General features: G+C 40.1%; 1 protein-coding gene across 1 annotated transcript; it reads right to left on the reverse strand.

Moving 5' to 3' along the window:
• Positions 1 to 17138: 17138 nt before the first annotated feature.
• On the reverse strand, positions 17139 to 18083 carry LOC100599972 (olfactory receptor 52B4-like). The gene has a single exon (XM_003254514.1). The coding sequence runs from the start codon at positions 18081 to 18083 to the stop codon at positions 17139 to 17141; it is 945 nt and encodes a 314-aa protein (XP_003254562.1).
• Positions 18084 to 18459: the final 376 nt, after the last annotated feature.

An 18459-nucleotide genomic window follows, 5' to 3' on the forward strand; every position in this document is an offset into this window, starting at 1 on the left:
ATTCAGAAAAGTGCACATAGCATTCACATCAGTGATTCTTTTTGTAAAAAGTTGAATAGAAACCTGTAATAGAATCCATACAGAACCAGAACATTCTCACCACCCCAGCAGATCCAAATGAGCTCCCTTCAAGTCACAGCCCATGAAGGTAATCACTATCCTCAGATATACAACTCTATTTGTTTTGATATTTTGAATCTATGTAACTACAGTACCCATTCTTTTATGCCTAACTTCATTTTATTTTTTTATTCTCTTATACTTTAAGTTCTAGGGTACACATGCAGAATGTGCAGGATTGCTACACAGGTATACAAGTGCAGTGGTAGTTTGCTGCACCCATCAACCCGTCTTCTACATTATGTATTTCTCCTAATGCTATCCCTCCCCCAGCCCGCCACCCCCTGAAAGGCCCTGGTGTGTGATGATCCCTGCCCTGTGTCCAAGTGTTCTCATTGTTCAATTGCCACCTATGAGTGAGAACATGCAGGTGTTTGGTTTTCTGTCCTTGTGACAGTTTGTTGGGAATGATGGTTACCAGCTTCATCCATGTCCCTACAAAGGACATGAATTCATCCTTTTTTATGGCTGCATAGTATTCCATGGTGTATATGTGCCACATTTTCTTTATCCAGTCTATCACTGATGGACAACATTTGGGTTGGTTCCAAGTATTTGCTATTGTAACACACGTGTGCATGTGTCTTTATAGCAGCATGATTTATAATCCTTTCGGTATGTATCTAGTAATGGGATTGCTGGGTCAAATGGTATTTCTAGTTCTAGATCCTTAAGGAATTGCCACACTGTCTTCCACAATGGTTGAACTAACTTACACCTCCACCAACGATGTAAAAGTGTTCCTATCTCTCCACATCCTCTCCAGCATCTGTTGTTTCCTGACTTTTTAATGATCGCCGTTCTAACTGGTGTGAGATGGTATCTCATGGTGGTTTTGATTTGCATTTCTCTGATGACCAGTGATGATGAGCATTTTTTCATGTGTCTTTTGGCTGCATAAATGTCTTCTTTTGAGAAGTGTCTGTTCATATCCTTTGCCCAATTTTTAATGGAGTTGTTTTTTTCTTGTAAATTTGTTGGAGTTCTTTGTAGATTCTAGATATTAGCCCTTTGTCAGATGGGTAGATTGCAAAAATTTCTCCCATTCTGTAGGTTGCCTGTTCACTCTGATGGTAGTTTCTTTTGCCATGCAGAAGGTCTTTAGTTTAGTTAGATCCCATTTGTCAATTGGGGCTTTTGTTGCCATTGCTCTTTGTGTTTTAGTCATGAAGTCCTTGCCCATGCCTATGTCCTGAATGGTATTGCCTAGGTTATCTTCTAGGGTTTTTATGGTTTTAGGTCTAACATTTAAGTCTTTAATCCATCTTGAATTAATGTTTGTATAAGGTGTAAGGAAGGGATCCAGTTTCAGCTTGCTACATATGGCTAGCCAGTTTTCCCAGCACCATTTATTAAATAGGGAATCCTGTCCCCATTGCTTGTTTTTATCAGGTTTGTGAAAGATCAGATGGCTGTAGATGTGTGGTGTTATGTTCTGAGGCCTCTGTTCTGTTCCATTGGTCTAGATATCTCTTTTGGTACCACTACATGCTGTTTTGGTTACTATAGCCTTGTAGTATAGTTTGAAGTCAGGTACCATGATGCCTCCAGCTTTGTTCTTTTTGCTTAGGATTGTCTTGGCAATGTGGGCTCTTTTTTGGTTCCATATGAATTTTAAAGTAGTTTTTTCCAATTCTATGAAGAAAGTCATTGTAGCTTGACAGGGATAGCATTGAATCTATAAATTACCTTGGGCAGTATGGCCATTATATTGATTCTTCCTATCCATGAGCATGGAATGTTCTTCCCTTTGTGTCCTCTTTTATTTCATTGAGCAGTGGCTTGTAATTCTCCTTGAAGAGGTCCTTCACATCCCTTGTAAGTTGGATTCCTAGGTATTTTATTCTCTTTGCAGCAATTGTGAATGGGAGTTCACTCATGATTTGGCTCTCTGTCTGTTATTGGTGTATAGGAATGCTTGTGTTTTTGCACGTTGATTTGTATCCTGAGGCTTTGCTGAAATTGCTTATTACCTTGATATTTTGGGCTGAGACAGTAGGGTTTTCTAAATATACAATCATGTTATCAGCAAACAGGGACAATTTGACTTCCTCTTTTCCTTATTGAATACCCTTTATTTCTTTCTCCGGCCTGATTGCCCTGGCCATAACTTCCAACACTATGTTGAATAGGATTGGTGAGAGAGGGTATCCTTGTCTTGTGCCAGTTTTCAAAGGGAATGCTTCCAGTTTTTGCCCATTCAGTATAATATTGGCTGTGGGTTTGTCATAGATAACTCTTATTATTTTGAGATACATCCCATCAATACCTAATTGATTGAGAGTTTTTAGCATGAAGGGCTGTTGAATTTTGTTGAAGGCCTTTATCACATCTATTGAGATAATCATGTGGTTTTTGTCATTGGTTCTGTTTATGTGATGGATTACATTTATTGATTTACGTATGTTGAACCAGCCTTGCATCCCAGGGATGAAGCCAACTTGATCACGGTGGATAAGCTTTTTGATGTGCTGCTGGATTCAGTTTGCCAGTATTTTATTGAGGATTTTTGCATCAATGTTCATCAGGGATATTGGTCTAAAATTCTCTTTTTTTGTGTCTCTGCCAGGCTTTGGTATCAGGATGATGCTGGCCTCATCAAATGAGTTAGGGAGGATTCCCTCTTTTTCTATTCATTGGAATAGTTTCAGAATGAATGGTACCAGCTCCTCTGTGTACCTCTGGTAGAATTTGGCTGTGAATCCATCTGGTCCTGGACTTTTTTTGGTTGGTAAGCTATTAATTATTGCCTCAATTTCAGAGCCTGTTATTGGTCTATTCAGAGATTCAACTTCTCCCTGGTTTAGTCTTTGGGAGGGTGTATGTGTCCAGGAATTGATCCATTTCTTCTAGATTTTCTAGTTCATTTGTGTAGAGGTGTTTATAGTATTCTCTAATAGTAGTTTGTATTTCTGTGGAATCAGTGGTGATATCCCCTTTATTATCTTTTTTATTGCATCTATTTGATTCTTCTCTCTTTTCTTCTTTATTATTCTTGCTAGCAGTCTATCAATTTTGTTGATCTTTTCAAAAAAACCAGCTCCTGGATTCACTGATTTTTTGAAGGGTTTTTTTTTGTGTCTCTATCTCCTTCAGTTCTGCTCTGATCTTAGCTATTTCTTGCCCTCTGTTAGCTTTTGAATTTTTTTGGTCTTGCTTCTCTAGTTCTTTTAATTGTGATGTTAGAGTGTCAATTTTAGATCTTTTCTGCTTTCTTTTGTGGGCAATTTAGTGCTATAAATTACCCTCTACACACTGCTTTAGCTGTGTCCCAGAGATTCTGGTATGTTGTGTCTTTGTTCCATTGGTTTCAAAGAACATCTTTATTTCTGCCTTCATTTCGTTATTTACCCAGTAGTCATTCAGGAGCAGGTTGTTCAGTTTCCACTTAGTTGTGCAGTTTTGAGTGAGTTTCTTAATCTTGAGTTCTAATTTGATTGCACTGTGGTCTGAGAGCCAGTTTGCTGTGATTTCTGTTCTTTTACATTTGCTGAGGAGTGCTTTACTTCCAACTATGTGGTCAATTTTAGAATAAGTGTGATGTGGTGCTGAGAAGAATGTATATTCTGTCAATTTGGGGTGGAGAGCTCTATAAATGTCTATTAGGTCTGCTTGGTGCAGAGCTGAGTTCAAGTCCTGGATATCCTTGTTAACCTTCTGTCTCGTTGATCTGTCTAATATTGACAGTGGGGTGTTAAAGTCTCCCATTATTATTGTGTGGGAATCTAAGTCTCTTTGTAGGTCTCTAAGAACTTGCTTTATGAATCTGGGTGTTCCTGTATTGGGTGCATATATATTTAGGATGGTTAGCTCTTCTTGTTGAATTGATCCCTTTACCATTATGTAGTGGCCTTGTCTCTTTTGATCTTTGTTTGTTTAAAGTCTGTTTTATCAGAGACTAGGATTGCAACCCCTACTTTTTTTTTTTTGCTTTCCATTTGCTTGGTAAATCTTCCTCCATCCCTTTATTTTGAGCCTGTATGTGTCTTTACACGTGAGATGGGTCTCCTGAATACAGCACACTGATGGATCTTGACTCTATCCAATTTGCCAGTCTGTGTCTTTTAACTGGGGCATTTAGCCCATTTACATTTAAGGTTAATATTGTTATGTGTGAATTTGATCCTGTCATTATGATGTTAGCTGGTTATTTTGCTCGTTAGTTGATGCAGTTTCTTCATAGCATCGATGATCTTTACAATTTGGCATATTTTTGCAGTGGCTGGTACCACTTGTTTCTTTCCATGTTTAATGCTTCCTTCAGGAGCTCTTATAAGGCAGGCCTGGTGGTGACAAAATCTCTCAGCATTTGCTTGTCTGTAAATGATTTTATTTCTCCTCACTTATGAAGCTTAGTTTGGCTGGATATGAATTCCGGGTTGAAAATTCTTTTCTTTAGGAATGTTGAATATTGGCCCCCACTCTCTTCTGGCTTGTAGGGTTTCTGCTGAGAGATCAGCTGTTAGTCTGATGGGTTTCCCTTTGTGGGTAACCCAACCTTTCTCTCTGGCTGCCCTTAACATTTTTTCTTTCATTTCAACCTTGTTGAATCTGACAATTATGTGTCTTGGGGTTGCTCTTCTCAAGGAGTATCTTTGTGGTGTTCTCTGTATTTCCTGAATTTGAATGTTGGCCTGCCGTGCTAGGTTGGGGAAGTTCTCCTAGGTAATATCCCGAAGAGTGTTTTCCAACTTGGTTCCATTCTCCCCATCACTTTCAGGTACACCAATCAGACGTAGATTTGGTCTTTTCACATAGTCCCATATTTCTTGGAGGCTTTTTACTCTTTTTTCTCTAACCTTTTCTTCTCACCTTATTTCATTAATTTGATCTTCAATCACTGATACCCTTTCTTCCACTTAATCGAATTGGCTATTGAAGCTTGTGCATGCATCATGAAGTTCTCGTGCCATGGTTTTCAGCTCCATCTGGTCATTTAAGGTCTTCTCTACACTGTTTATTATAGTTAGCCATTTGTCTAACCTATTTTCAAGGTTTTTAGCTTCCTTGCGATGGGTTTGCACATGTTCCTTTAGCTTGGAGAAGTTTATCACCAACCTTCTGAAGCCTATTTCTGTCAACTTATCAAAGTCATTTTCCATCCAGCTTTGTTCCGTTGCTGGCAAGGAGCTGTGATCCTTTGGAGGAGAAGAGTTGCTTTGGTTTTTAGAATTTTCAGCTTTTCTGTTCTGGTTTCCCCCCATTTTTGTTCTTTTTGTCTACCTTTGGTCTTTGATGTTGGTGACCTACAGATGGGGTTTTGGCATAGATGTCCTTTTTTTTAATGTTGATGCTATTCCTTTCTGTTTGTTAGTTTTTCTTTTAATCATCAGGTTCCTCAGCTGCAGGTCTGTTTGAGTTTGCTGGAGGTCCACTGCAGACCTGTTTGCCTAGGTATCACCAGCGCAGCCTGCAGAACAGAAAATATTGCTTCCTGATCCTTCTTCTGGAACCCTCATCCCAGAGGGGCACCTGCCCATATGAGGTGTCTGTCAGCCCCTGCTGGGAGGTGTCTCCCAGTTAGGCTACATGGGGGTCAGGGACCCACTTGAGGAGGCACTTTGTCTGTTCTCAGAGCTCAAACACCATGCAGGGAGAACCACTGCTCTATTCAGAGCTGTCAGACAGGGACGTTTAAGTCTGCAGAAGTGGTCTGCCGCCTTTTGTTCAGCTATGCCCTGCTCACAGAGGTGGAGTCTATAGAGGCCATAGGCCTTGTTGAGCTGTGGTGGGCTCCGTGCAGTTCTAGCTTCCTGGCCCCTTTGTTTACCTACTCAAGCCTCAGCAATGGTGGATGCCCCTCCCCCAGCCAGACTGCTGCCTCTGAGTTCAATCTCAGACTGCTGCACTAGCAATGAGCAAGGCTCCATGGGCATGGGGCCTGCCGACCCAGGCACAGGAGAGAATTTCCTTGTCTGCCAGTTGCTAAGACCTGGGAAAAGCGCAGTATTTGGGATTCAGTGTCCCATTTTTCCAGGTACAGTCTGTCATGGCTTCCCTTGGCTAGGAAATGGAAATTCCCCTGACCCCTTGTGCTTCCCAGGTGAGGTGATGCCCCACCCTGCTTTAGCTCACCCTCCATGGATTGCACCCACTCTCCAACCAGTTCCACTGAGATGAACCAGGTACCTCAGCTGCAAATGCAGAAATCACCCGTGTTCTGCATCAATCACGCTGGGAGCTGCAGACCAGAGCTCTTCCTATTTGGCCATCTTGAAGTCTAGCTTCATTTTAGTTTCATGTTTGTGACTTAACATTATAAGATTCATCCTTATTATTTCTTGTAATTGCAATCCATTCATACCATTGCTGTTTTATATTTTATTGCATAGACATACTACAACTTATTTATCCATTCTATTGTTAATGACATTTAGGTAATTTCCAGTTTGAGGCTATTAAAATATAAGTAGGTGGAGCCAAGATGGCCGAATAGGAACAGCTCTAGTCTATAGCTCCCAGGGTGAGCGACACAGAAGATGGGTGATTTCTGCATTTCCAACTGAGGTACCAGGTTCATCTCACTGGCAAGTGTCGGAAAGTGGGTGCAGGACAGTGGGTGCAGCACACTGAGCATGAGCCAAAGCAGGGTGAGGCATTGCCTCACCCAGGAAGTGCAAGGGGTCAGGGAATTCCCTTTCCTAGTCAAAGAAAGGGGTGACAGACAGCACCTGGAATATCAGGTCACTCCCACCCTAATACTGCGCTTTTCCAATGGTCTTAGCAAACAGCACACCAGGAGATTATATCCCGTGCCTGACTCAGAGGGTCCTACGCCCATGAAGCCTCACTCACTGCTAGCACAGCAGTCTGAGATCAAACTGCAAGGCAGCAGCGAGGCTGGGGGAGGGGCGCCCGCCATTGCCCAGGCTTGAGTAGGTAAACAAAGCAGCCAGGAAGCTCGAACTGGGTGGAGCCCACCATAGCTCAAGGAGGCCTTCCTGCCTCTGTAGGCTCCACCTCTGGGGGCAGGGCATAGACAAACAAAAGGCAACAGAATCCTCTGCAGACTTAAATGTCCCTGTCTCACAGCTTTGAAGAGAGAAGTGGTTCTCCCAGCATGCAGCTGGAGATCTGAGAATGGACAGACTGCCACCTCAAGTGAGTCCCTGACCCCCAAGTAGCCTAACTGGGAGGCACCCCCCAGTAGGGGCAGACTGACACCTCACACCACTGGGTACTCCTCTGAGACAAAACTTCCAGAGGAACAATCATACAGCAACATTTCCTGTTCACCAATATCTGCTGCTCTGCAGCCTCCGCTGCTGATACCCAGGCAAACAGGGTCTGGAGTGGACCTCCAGCAAACTCCAACAGACAGGCAGCTGAGGGTCCTGACTGTTTCAAGGAAAACTAACAAACAGTAAGGACATCCACACCAAAACCCCATCTGTATATCACCATCACCAAAGACCAAAGGTAGACAAAACCACAAAGATGGGGAAAAACAGAGCAGAAAAACTGGAAACTCTAAAAATCAGAGTGCCTCTCCTCCTCCAAAGGAACGCAGCTCCTCACCAGCAACGGAAAAAAGCTGAATGGAGACTGACTTTCACGAGTTGAGAGAAGTCTTCAGAAGATCAAACTACACCGAGCTAAAGGAGGAAGTTCGAACCCATGGCAAAGAAGTTAAAAACCTTGAAAAAAATTAGACAAATGGCTAACTAGAATAACCAATGCAGAGAAGTCCTTAAAGGACTTGATAGAGCTGAAAACCAAGGCACAAGAACTACGTGATGAATGCACAAGCCTCAGCAGCCGATTCAATCAACTGGAAGAAAGGGTATCAGTGATGGAAGATCAAATGAATGAAATGAAGTGAGAAGAGAAGTTTAGAGAAAAAAGAATAAAAAGAAATGAACAAAGCCTCCAAGAAATATGGGACTATGTGAAAAGACCAAATCTACATCATCTGATTGGTGTACCTGAAAGTGACGGAGAGAATGGAACCAAGTTGGAAAACACTCTGCAGGATATTATACAGGAGAACTTCCCCAATCTAGCAAGGCAGGCCAACATTCAGATTCAGGAAATACAGAGAAGCCACAAAGATACTCCTCGAGAAGAGTAACTCCAAGACACATAATTATCAGATTCACCGAAGTTGGAATGAAGGAAAAAATGTTAAGGGCAGCCAGAGAGAAAGGTTGGGTTACCCACAAAGGGAAACCCATCAGACTAACAGCTGATCTCTCGGCAGAATCTCTAGAAGCCAGAAGAGAGTGGGGGCCAATATTCAACATTCTTAAAGAAAAGAATTTTCAACCCAGAATTTAATATCCAGCCAAACTAAGCTTCATAAGTGAGGAGAAATAAAATCCTTTACAGACAAGCAAATGCTGAGTGATTTTGTCACCACCAGGCCTGCCCTAAAGGGGCTCCTGAAGGAAGCACTAAACATGGAAAGAACAACCGGTACCAGCCACTGCAAAAACATGCCAAATTGTAAAAACCATCAAGGCTAGGAAGAAACTGCATCAACTAACGAGCAAAATAACCAGCTAACGTCATAATGACAGGATCAAATTCACACATAACAATATTAACCTTAAATGTCAATGGGCTAAATGCTCCAATCAAAAGACACAGACTGGCAAATTGGATAAAGACTCAAGACCCATCAGTGCGCTGTATTCAGGAAACCCATCTCACATGCAGAGACACACATAGGCTCAAAATAAAGGGATGGAGGAAGATCTACCAAGCAAATGGAAAACAAAAAAGGCAGGGGTTGCAGTCCTAGTCTCTGATAAAACAGACTTTAAACAAACAAAGATCAAAAGAGACAAACAAGGCCATTACATAATGGTAAAGGGATCAATTCAACAAGAAGAGCTAACTATCCTAAATATATATGCACCCAACACAGGAGCACCCAGATTCATAAAGCAAGTCCTTAGAGACCTACAAAGAGACTTAGACTCTCACACAACAATAATGGAAGATTTTAACACTCCACTGTCAATATTAGACAGATCGATGAGACAGAAAGTTAACAAAGATATCCAGGAATTGAACTCAGCTCTGAAACAAGAGGACCTAATAGACATCTACAGAACTCTCCACCCCAAATCAACAGAATATACATTCTTCTCAGCACCACACTGCACTTTTTCCAAAATTGACCACATAGTTGGAAGTAAAGCACTCCTCAGCAAATGTAAAAGAACAGAAATCATAACAAACTGTCTCTCAGACCACAGTACAATCAAACTAGAAATCAGGATTAAGAAACTCACGCAAAACTGCTCAACTATATGGAAACTGAACAACTTGCTTCTGAATGACTACTGGGTACATAATGAAATGAAGGCAGAAATAAAGATGTTCTTTGAAACCAAAGAGAGCAAAGACACAACCTACCAGAATCTCTGGGACACATTCAGAGCAGTGTGTAGAGGGAAATTTATAGCACTAAATACCCACAAGAGAAACCAGGAGAGATCTAAAATTGACACCCTAACATCACAATTAAAAGAACTAGAGAAGCAAGAGAAAACCATTCAAAAGCTAGCAAAAGGCAAGAAATAGTAAGATCAGAGCAGAACTGAAGGAAATAGAGATACAAAACACCCTTCAAAAAATCAATGAATCCAGGAGCCGGTTTTTTGAAAAGATCAACAAAATTGATAGACCACTAGCAAGACTAATAAAGAAGAAGAGAGAGAAGAATCAAACAGATGCAATAAAAAATGAAAAAGGGGATATCACCACCGATCCCACAGAAATACAAACTACCATCAGAGAATACTATAAACACCTCTACACAAATAAACTACAAAATCTAGAAGAAATGGATAAATTCGTGGACACATACACCCTCCCAAGACTAAACCAAGAAGAAGTTGAATCTCTGAATAGACCAATAACAGGCTCTGAAGTTGAGGCAATAATTAATAGCTTACCAACCAAAAAAAGTCCAGGACCAGATGGATTCACAGCCGAATTCTACCAGAGGTACAAGGAGGAGCTGGTACCATTCCTTCTTAAACTATTCCAATGAATAGAAAAAGAGGGAATCCTCCCTAACTCATTTGATGAGGCCAGCATCATCCTGATACCAAAGCCTGGCAGAGACACAACAAAAAAAGAGAATTTTAGACCAATATACCTGATGAACATTGATGCAAAAATCCTCAGTAAAATACTGGCAAACTGAATCCAGCAGCACATCAAAAAGATTATCCACCGTGACCAGGTTGGCTTCATCCCTGGGATGCAAGGCTGGTTCAACATATGCAAATCAATAAACGTAATCCAGCATATAAACAGAATCAACAACAAAAACCATATGATTATCTCAATAGATGCAGAAAAGGCCTTTGACAAAATTCAACAACCTTCATGCTAAAAACTCTCAATAAATTAGGTATTGATGGGATGTATCTCAAAATAATAAGAGTTATCTATGACAAACCCACAGCCAATATCATACTGAACGGACACAAACGGGAAGCATTCCCTTTGAAAACTGGCACAAGACAGGGATGCCCTCTCTCACCAATCCTATTCAACATAGTGTTGGAAGTTCTGGCCAGGGCAATCAGGCAGGTGAAGGAAATAAAGGGTATTCAAGCAGGAAAAGAGGAAGTCAAATTGTCCCTGTTTGCAGATGACATGATTGTATGTCTAGAAAACCCCATCGTCCCAGCCCAAAATCTCCTTAAGCTGATAGGCAAATTCAGCAAAGTCTCAGGATACAAAATCAATGTGCAAAAATCACAAGCATTCTTATACACCAATAATAGACAAACAGAGAGCCAAATCATGAGTGAACTCCCATTCACAATTGCTTCAAAGAGAATAAAATACCTAGGAATCCAACTTACAAGGGACATGAAGGACCTCTTCAAGGAGAACTACAAACCACTGCTCAATGAAATAAAAGAGGAACAAACAAATGGAAGAACATTCCATGCTCATGGGTAGGAAGAATCAATATCGTGAAAATGGCCATACTGCCCAAGGTAATTTATAGATTCAATGCCATCCCCAGCAAGCTACCAATGACTTTCTTCACAGAATTGGAAAAAACTACTTTAAAGTTCATATGGAACCAAAAAAGAGCCCACATTGCCAAGTCAATCCTAAGCCAAAAGAACAAAGCTGGAGGCATCACACTACCTGACTTCAAACTATACTACAAGGCTACAGTAACCAAAACAGCATGGTACTGGTACCCAAACAGAGATATAGACCAATGGAACAGAACAGAGATAATGCTGCATATCTACAACCATCTGATCTTTGACAAATCTGACAAAAACAAGAAATGGGGAAACGATTCCCTATTTAATAAATGATGCTGGGAAAACTGGCTAGCCATATGTAGAAAGCTGAAACTGGATTCCTTCCTTAGACCTTATACAAAAATTAATTCAAGATGGATTAAAGACTTAAATGTTAGACCTAAAACCATTAAAACCCTAGAACAAAACCTAGGCAATACCATTCAGGACACAGGCATGGGCAAGGGCTTCATGTCTAAAACACCAAAAGCAATGGCAACAAAAGCCAAAATTGATAAATGGGATCTAATGAAACTAAAGAGCTTCTGCACAGCAAAAGAAACTACCATCAGAGTGAACAGGCAACCTACAGAATGGGAGAAAATTTTTGCAACCTACTCACCTGACAAAGGGCTAATATCCACAATCTACAATGAACTCAAACAAATTTACAAGAAAAAAACAACCCCATCAACAAATGGGCGAAGGATATGAACAGACACTTCTCAAAAGAAGACATTTATGCAGCCAAAAGACTCATGAAAAAATGCTCATCATCACTGGCCATCAGAGAAATGCAAATCAAAACCACAATGAGATACTATCTCACACCAGTTAGAATGGCAATCATTAAAAAGTCAGGAAACAACAGGTGCTGGAGAGGATGTGGAGAAATAGGAACACTTTTACACTGTTGGTGGGACTGTAAACTAGTTCAACCATTGTGGAAGTCAGTGTGGCGAATCCTCAGGGATCTAGAACTGGAAATACCATTTGACCCAGCAATCCCATTACTAGACATACACCCAAAGGATTATAAATCATGCTGCTATAAAGACACATGCACATGTATGTTTATTGCGGCACTATTCACAATAGCAAAGACTTGGAACCAACCCAAATGTCCAACAATGATAGACTGGATTAAGAAAATGTGGCACATATACACCATGGAATACTATGCAGCCATAAAAAATTATGAGTTCATGTCCTTTGTAGGGACATGGATGAAACTGGAAACCATCATTCTCAGCAAACTATCGCAAGGACAAAAAACCAAACACTGCATGTTCTCACTCATAGGTGGGAATTGAACAATGAGAACACATGGACACAGGAAGGGAAACATCACACACTGGGGCCTGTTGTGGGGTGGGGGGGAGGGTGGAGGGATAGCATTTGGAGATATGCCTAATGTTAAATGACGAGCTACTGGGTGCAGCACACCAACATGGCACATGTATACATATGTGACTAACCTGCACGTTGTGCACATGTACCCTAAACCTTAAAGTATAATAAAAATAAATAAATAAAAACTTAAAAAAATAATAAAATAAATAAAATGAAATATAAGTAATATTTGTTTCACAAATACATATACTTATAAAAATATAAATAATATATAGAGGTAGCTATTATACCACCTCTAAGATCATGGTGAACATTGTCAGAGCGTCTGTAAAATCTTGTAAAATGTGTTCCCAAGGAAGCAATACTACCTGACAGTCTTGATATCATTTTTGTACTGTATGCAATAAATATGAATATTCTTATATATCTTTTGGTGAATAGACATATATGTTTGCATATGGGTGTGTGAGTGTTCTACATGTATATTTTGGGAGACAGATATCTAGGAGTATAATTGTTTTGGTTTATTATGCTTTTGAATGAGTTTTCTTTTGAGATAAAATAAAAAAGAAATGACTATATTATTTTTGGTGGTTTTTTTTCCAGGTTAATGTCTTAAATTTGTATGACCTTGTTATGTATTAAATAGACCTCAACAGATAGAACAAAGGACATTAACAATCCACAAAAGAGGAACTATAACCACTTAACATGAAAAGATGTTCGACTGTGCTAGACATCAAATAAATGCAAACTAAAACAATGCTACTTTTTCATTATCACATTAGCAAATATTTAGTCAGATGATAATACTCAATACTGGCAAGATGGTCACATTTATCCTTGCTGGTTGTGATGTAAATGGATACAAACATTTCTGGAATCATTTTGTCAATATGTAATAAAGGCCTCAGAGATTTTCGTATTATTTCATTCAATAATCCCACCTCTGGGAATCTATCCTAAGGAAATAACTTGACATTGGGAAATAGCCCTATGCATAAAGATATTCTTCAATGAATAACAGTGAAAATTGGTTATAGCATTAGTGATCAACAATTAGCACTACTGTCCATCTAGTCAACGGAAGACTACACAGCCATTTCAAAATAAAATTATTAATAACATGGGGGAGATGCCCATAATATATTCAGTGAAGACAGTGATACCAAATTGTATAATTTCAGAAGGTGGGTCATAACTATGTTAAAACAAAATGCAAATAAATTTTTGAAATCACCTTTGTCCTAGCAAACTAATGCAGGAACAGAAAACCAAATACCACATGTTCTCTCTTCTAAGTGGGAGCCAAACACAGGATACTCATGGACATAAAGATGCCAACAAAGTGGGGTCTACTAGACAAGGGAGGAAGGGAGGAGAGCAAAAGTTGAAAAACTAACTGCTGGGTACTATGCTCAGTACCGGGGTGACAGGATCATTCATACCCAACCCTCAACATCATGCAGTATACCCAGGTAACAAACTTGCACATATACCCCCAAATCTAAAAAGTTGAAAAGAGAAAACTCGCCTTTGTAAAGATTATGACAGAGAAATCTAATGTGGCTAACTCCATCTTGCTTCTAGCCTCACAGGATGGCTGTCTTCATTCATTCCTGGGCATAGGCCAAGCTAAACATGGGAGGAATTTAGTTTATAGTTTAATTTGGAAGCAAGGATGATAATAGTCCTTCCTTAAAACTAATCCCCTCCTTGCTCAGGGACCAAAACCTAAAGAAAGGCCACAAGATTAGGATTATGGGAGGGGCCTGAATTCTGATAAAATGTGGGTGTCATTTCTATAATTCCTCACTGTTTAGGAGTCTGTGCTGTGCTGACAGCCACCACACCCAACCTTAGGTACCCAAGAGATAATGACATGGGAGATGTCAGCTCCATATGCATTTGTGGTAGATTGTGGAAGGCCCTACACCCCAGTCTTCTCCCCTACTTTGGGAAGTTTTCCTGTTGGCCCAACAGTCTGTTCTTACTTCCTTTCCCCAGGAGCCCCATCTTGTACCTTCCTCTTTAAGTTCCTAACTAAACTAACACTTCCCAAGCAGAGATGAACTAAGTCTTACAGCTCAGATTGCAACTATATTTTAATCCAAAGTCTATGGAAGATCTCACTGGTTACTTGACCCTTATATCTTCTTCTTCTCATCCATGTGTTTTCACTCAACATCCCCCATACTTGCCACATGATATTCATCAACATTCTCCTTGTATCCCTAAAGGTGAAGGAAAGGCCATCCCCTTATTCTTTCCAAAGAGGACATAATCATATGGAATTAGAAGCAGCGGTGAGGGAGTTTAGAGATGTTTGCAACTACCTTAATGTTGTGGGATTTATATATTAATATTTAAATAGATTATATTAACTACCATAGTATTCAATTATTTGTTGGAGACTCATCTGAATTTAGCAGATGCTTAGTAAAAATGTATGGAGTAAACTTGGGAGACACCTTGCCTGAGATAGTGTGCACAAGAGAGTTAAAATTTCTTAAAGAATTTTTGCTCAAAATTAGTTGAGACTTAAATCTAAGACCTGAAACCACACAACTCCTAGAAGAAAACATGGGGTTGGAAATATCAATCTAAATAGTGTGGTGGTCTTTTGATATGCCAACTTGGTGGCTAGCTATAAGCCCCTAGTTATTCAAACTAACCTAGATGTTGCTGTGAAGGTATTTTGTAGATATGATTGAAGTGCATAATTATTTGACTTTAAGTAAAGGAGATTATCCTATGTAATCTGGGTGGGTCTAATTCAATCGGGCCTTAAAAGCAGAACTGAAGCTTCCCTGAAGATCATATTCCACCTATGAATAACAGCTTTAACTCATGCCTGAGAGTTCCAACCTGCCTTCCTACTGCCTGCCCTATGGATATAGGACTTGCTTTCCCAGCCCCCACAGTTGTGCAAGTGAATTCCTTGCAATAAATCTCTTAATACACATCTACTACTCTTTCTGCTTCTCCAGTTGAACCCTGATTGATATGAAAGCCAGGAGTGAGGTAACAGCATCACCTGGTGACAGCATACTTTAGTTTAAGTTTTTAAGGTTGGAACAATAAAGCTCTAAACTTGAATCACAGTAGACTGTGAGAGAGCCCTAGCATTCCAGGAACTCTGATTCCTTATCTAAAATAGAATCTCAGGTTGCCCTCAGCACCATTTCTACTAAATATTTCATGAAAAATTTAGATACTGTACAAAGAAGTCAGTGACTTTCAAAAGACTTTATTGATCAAAGAGTTGTTTCTAAGGATGAGTAATGGTCTGTCTTTTAACATAGGACAGAAAAGAATCCTATGAAGAAAAGATAAAAAGAACGGAAAAGACCCAGGTCCTAAATCCTCAGATGACAACTAAATCAAGATAAATGACAAAGTCGACCAGTTCCTTGGGTAATAAACTGGAGCAGGAATATGGGAGAGAATTCATGTTTATGCAAATGAGGATGTACTGGGGAATGGTGGGCTTGTATTTGCTAGGTTCATGGAGAAATATGAAGAAAAAGAAGGGCAGATTATAAAATCAGCTTTTCTGCTTCTCTATGTTTCTGCCTTAGAGCTGACCAGTATAAATGATGATTTGCACCCTTTCACTGATATACTGATGAGAGGAGACTGTCATAATGATATCAACCTAAATAATCTCAGTTCTCAAAATCTGAATACCTTGGGATATCAGGTTACCTTTATACTTGGAGATACACATTACACAGATGATATACCTCCCTTGGTCTCCACCAAAATAAATCAAGTCGTAGAGATTTCACAGAATCTCAACTTTTACCGCCACCAATAGTCACTAACAAGTAATCCAGGTATACCCTTGTGTGTCACATAAAAGTTCTCCTGAGAAATGAGGAAAGACTCTATCAGCACTAATTCTAATTCTCATTAATATTGCCCTTTAAAATTCAAACAAACTAGTTGAATTTTCTAATCTCTTTTGATTCTACAACTTCCTTTTGAATTAGGAAAAACAGATATTATACTACAATTTTAAAGATAAAGTCAGTAAAGCAGAAAAGAAAGAAAATTTAAAATGTATCCACTGCTTATTTTGTCTCATGTATATTCAAGGTCCTGTTCATACTTTATTATATTTATTTTTATCATAGGCCTATGATAAAGGTACAATGAAGACAATCAAGAAATGCAATGATTATGACATCCTCCCGTATCTAATTTAAAATAAAATGTATTTCAAATGATATCAAATATATGTATATGATTACATTAAGATAGAGTCTATCTAAGTGTTCTAACTGTAATGCCCTAGTACGTAAAGTTTTCTTATGGTTTAATTTGGTTATTACTGTTTTGATAGTCCTTTTTCTGGCACCCTAAGGATGTGCCAGGAAGATTCTCTGAGAGAATAAGTAACTTACCCAAGGTCGAACACACTGTTATCAAGGAAGCCAGGATTCAAACCTAATCCTGATCCAAAGCTTATGTTCTTCCCTAAACACTACACTTTTCAAGGTCACATGATAATCTGATTTTCAAAGTCATGATCAGTCACTTTATCTATAGTCAGTGGAATCTTAATTCGTAGTTCTCTACAAAGTAGGCAAAAAAAAAAAAAAACAAAGCCCTATAGTGATAAACATACCATCAGATTAGTCAAGTCTAGCATCATTTCCTCTTTGAGGGCAAAAGACTGAGCACACGCTCTTGAATCTGCCTGGTCTTGATCCCATAAATGATGGGGTTCAGCATGGGAGGAGCCAACATGCAGACATTAGCCAGCAGAATGTGTGTATGGAGAGGAACATGGTGCCCAAACCACTGGGTAATTATGGTAAAAATACCAGGCAAGTAGAACAGGGAAATGACTCCGAGGTGGGAGCCACATGTGCCCAGAGCCTTTTGCCAAGCTCCTTGGGAGGGGAGGTGGAAGACTGTATAGAGGATGAAGCTATAGGACACTAAGATAAGCAAGGCATCTAGCACTACAGTAGAGAGAAGGACAGACAAGCCATACCAAACATTGACGCGAATATCAGCACAAGCAAACTTGGCAACAGCCATGTGCTCACAGTAGGTATGTGGCAGCAGATTGCTACGGCAGAAAGGCAGCCACTTTACCAGAAACACATCTGGGATTATCACACAGAAGCTTCTCAGGACCACAGCCAAGCCAATCTTTATGACTGTTGCACGACTGAGCACTGTGGTATAGTGCAGTGGATCACAGATGGCCACACACCGGTCAAGTGCCATCGCCAACAGAATTCCTGATTCCTCAATGAAGGTAGCATGGATAAAGAAGATTTGGGTAACACAGCCATCAAGGGATATTGCTCCAGCATAGAACCAGAATATGGCTAGGGCCTTGGGCACAGTGGCAGTAGACAGGATGAGGTCAGCCACAGCCAGCATGCAGAGGAAAAGGTACATGGGTTCGTGGAGGCTGCGTTCAGTGATGATGATGAAGATGATGAGGCTGTTCCCAAGGAAAGCAACAAGGTAGGAAATAAAGAAGGGGAGAGAGATCCATGTGTGCTGGTCTTCTAAGCCAGGAATGCCCAGCAGAATGAAGAGTGAGTGACTGCTACCAGTGGAGTTGTGGGTTGCCATGCCCAGGGAAGGTCACCTGAGCGTTGGTATGTAGGATTTGGCAGTCACCTATTCTGTCTTCCCAAGAAGCTGAATGGGGTTGGAGTAGGGAAGGAGGGAACAGATTATTTTTCACTGGATGGAGTAGTGAAAAGGGTCCTGTTCAACAAGTCAGGGGGTGTGGTCTAAAATTCTTTGCCATTCTATTCATGAACTATGTGATCTCAATAAAATTACTTCCCTGTTCTGGATGTCTCTTTTATCACCTTAAAACTAAAGTTAAGGACAGAATGGATTACATTATTCGTAAAAGAGGACTTTTTGGCTCTAGAATTCCAAAGATCTCAGTCTCAGGTTGTTATAAATGGTTAGGAGCTGTGAATAACAAGCACTTCAG

The sequence above is a fragment of the Nomascus leucogenys genome, unplaced genomic scaffold, assembly GCF_006542625.1.
Source record: "Nomascus leucogenys isolate Asia unplaced genomic scaffold, Asia_NLE_v1 000711F_103125_qpd_obj, whole genome shotgun sequence".
Lineage (NCBI taxonomy): Eukaryota > Metazoa > Chordata > Mammalia > Primates > Hylobatidae > Nomascus > Nomascus leucogenys.

Coding starts and splice junctions, on each gene's coding strand:
- LOC100599972 (XM_003254514.1), bottom strand. CDS start 18,083: ATGGCAACCCACAACTCCACTGGTAGCAGTCACTCACTCTTCATTCTG.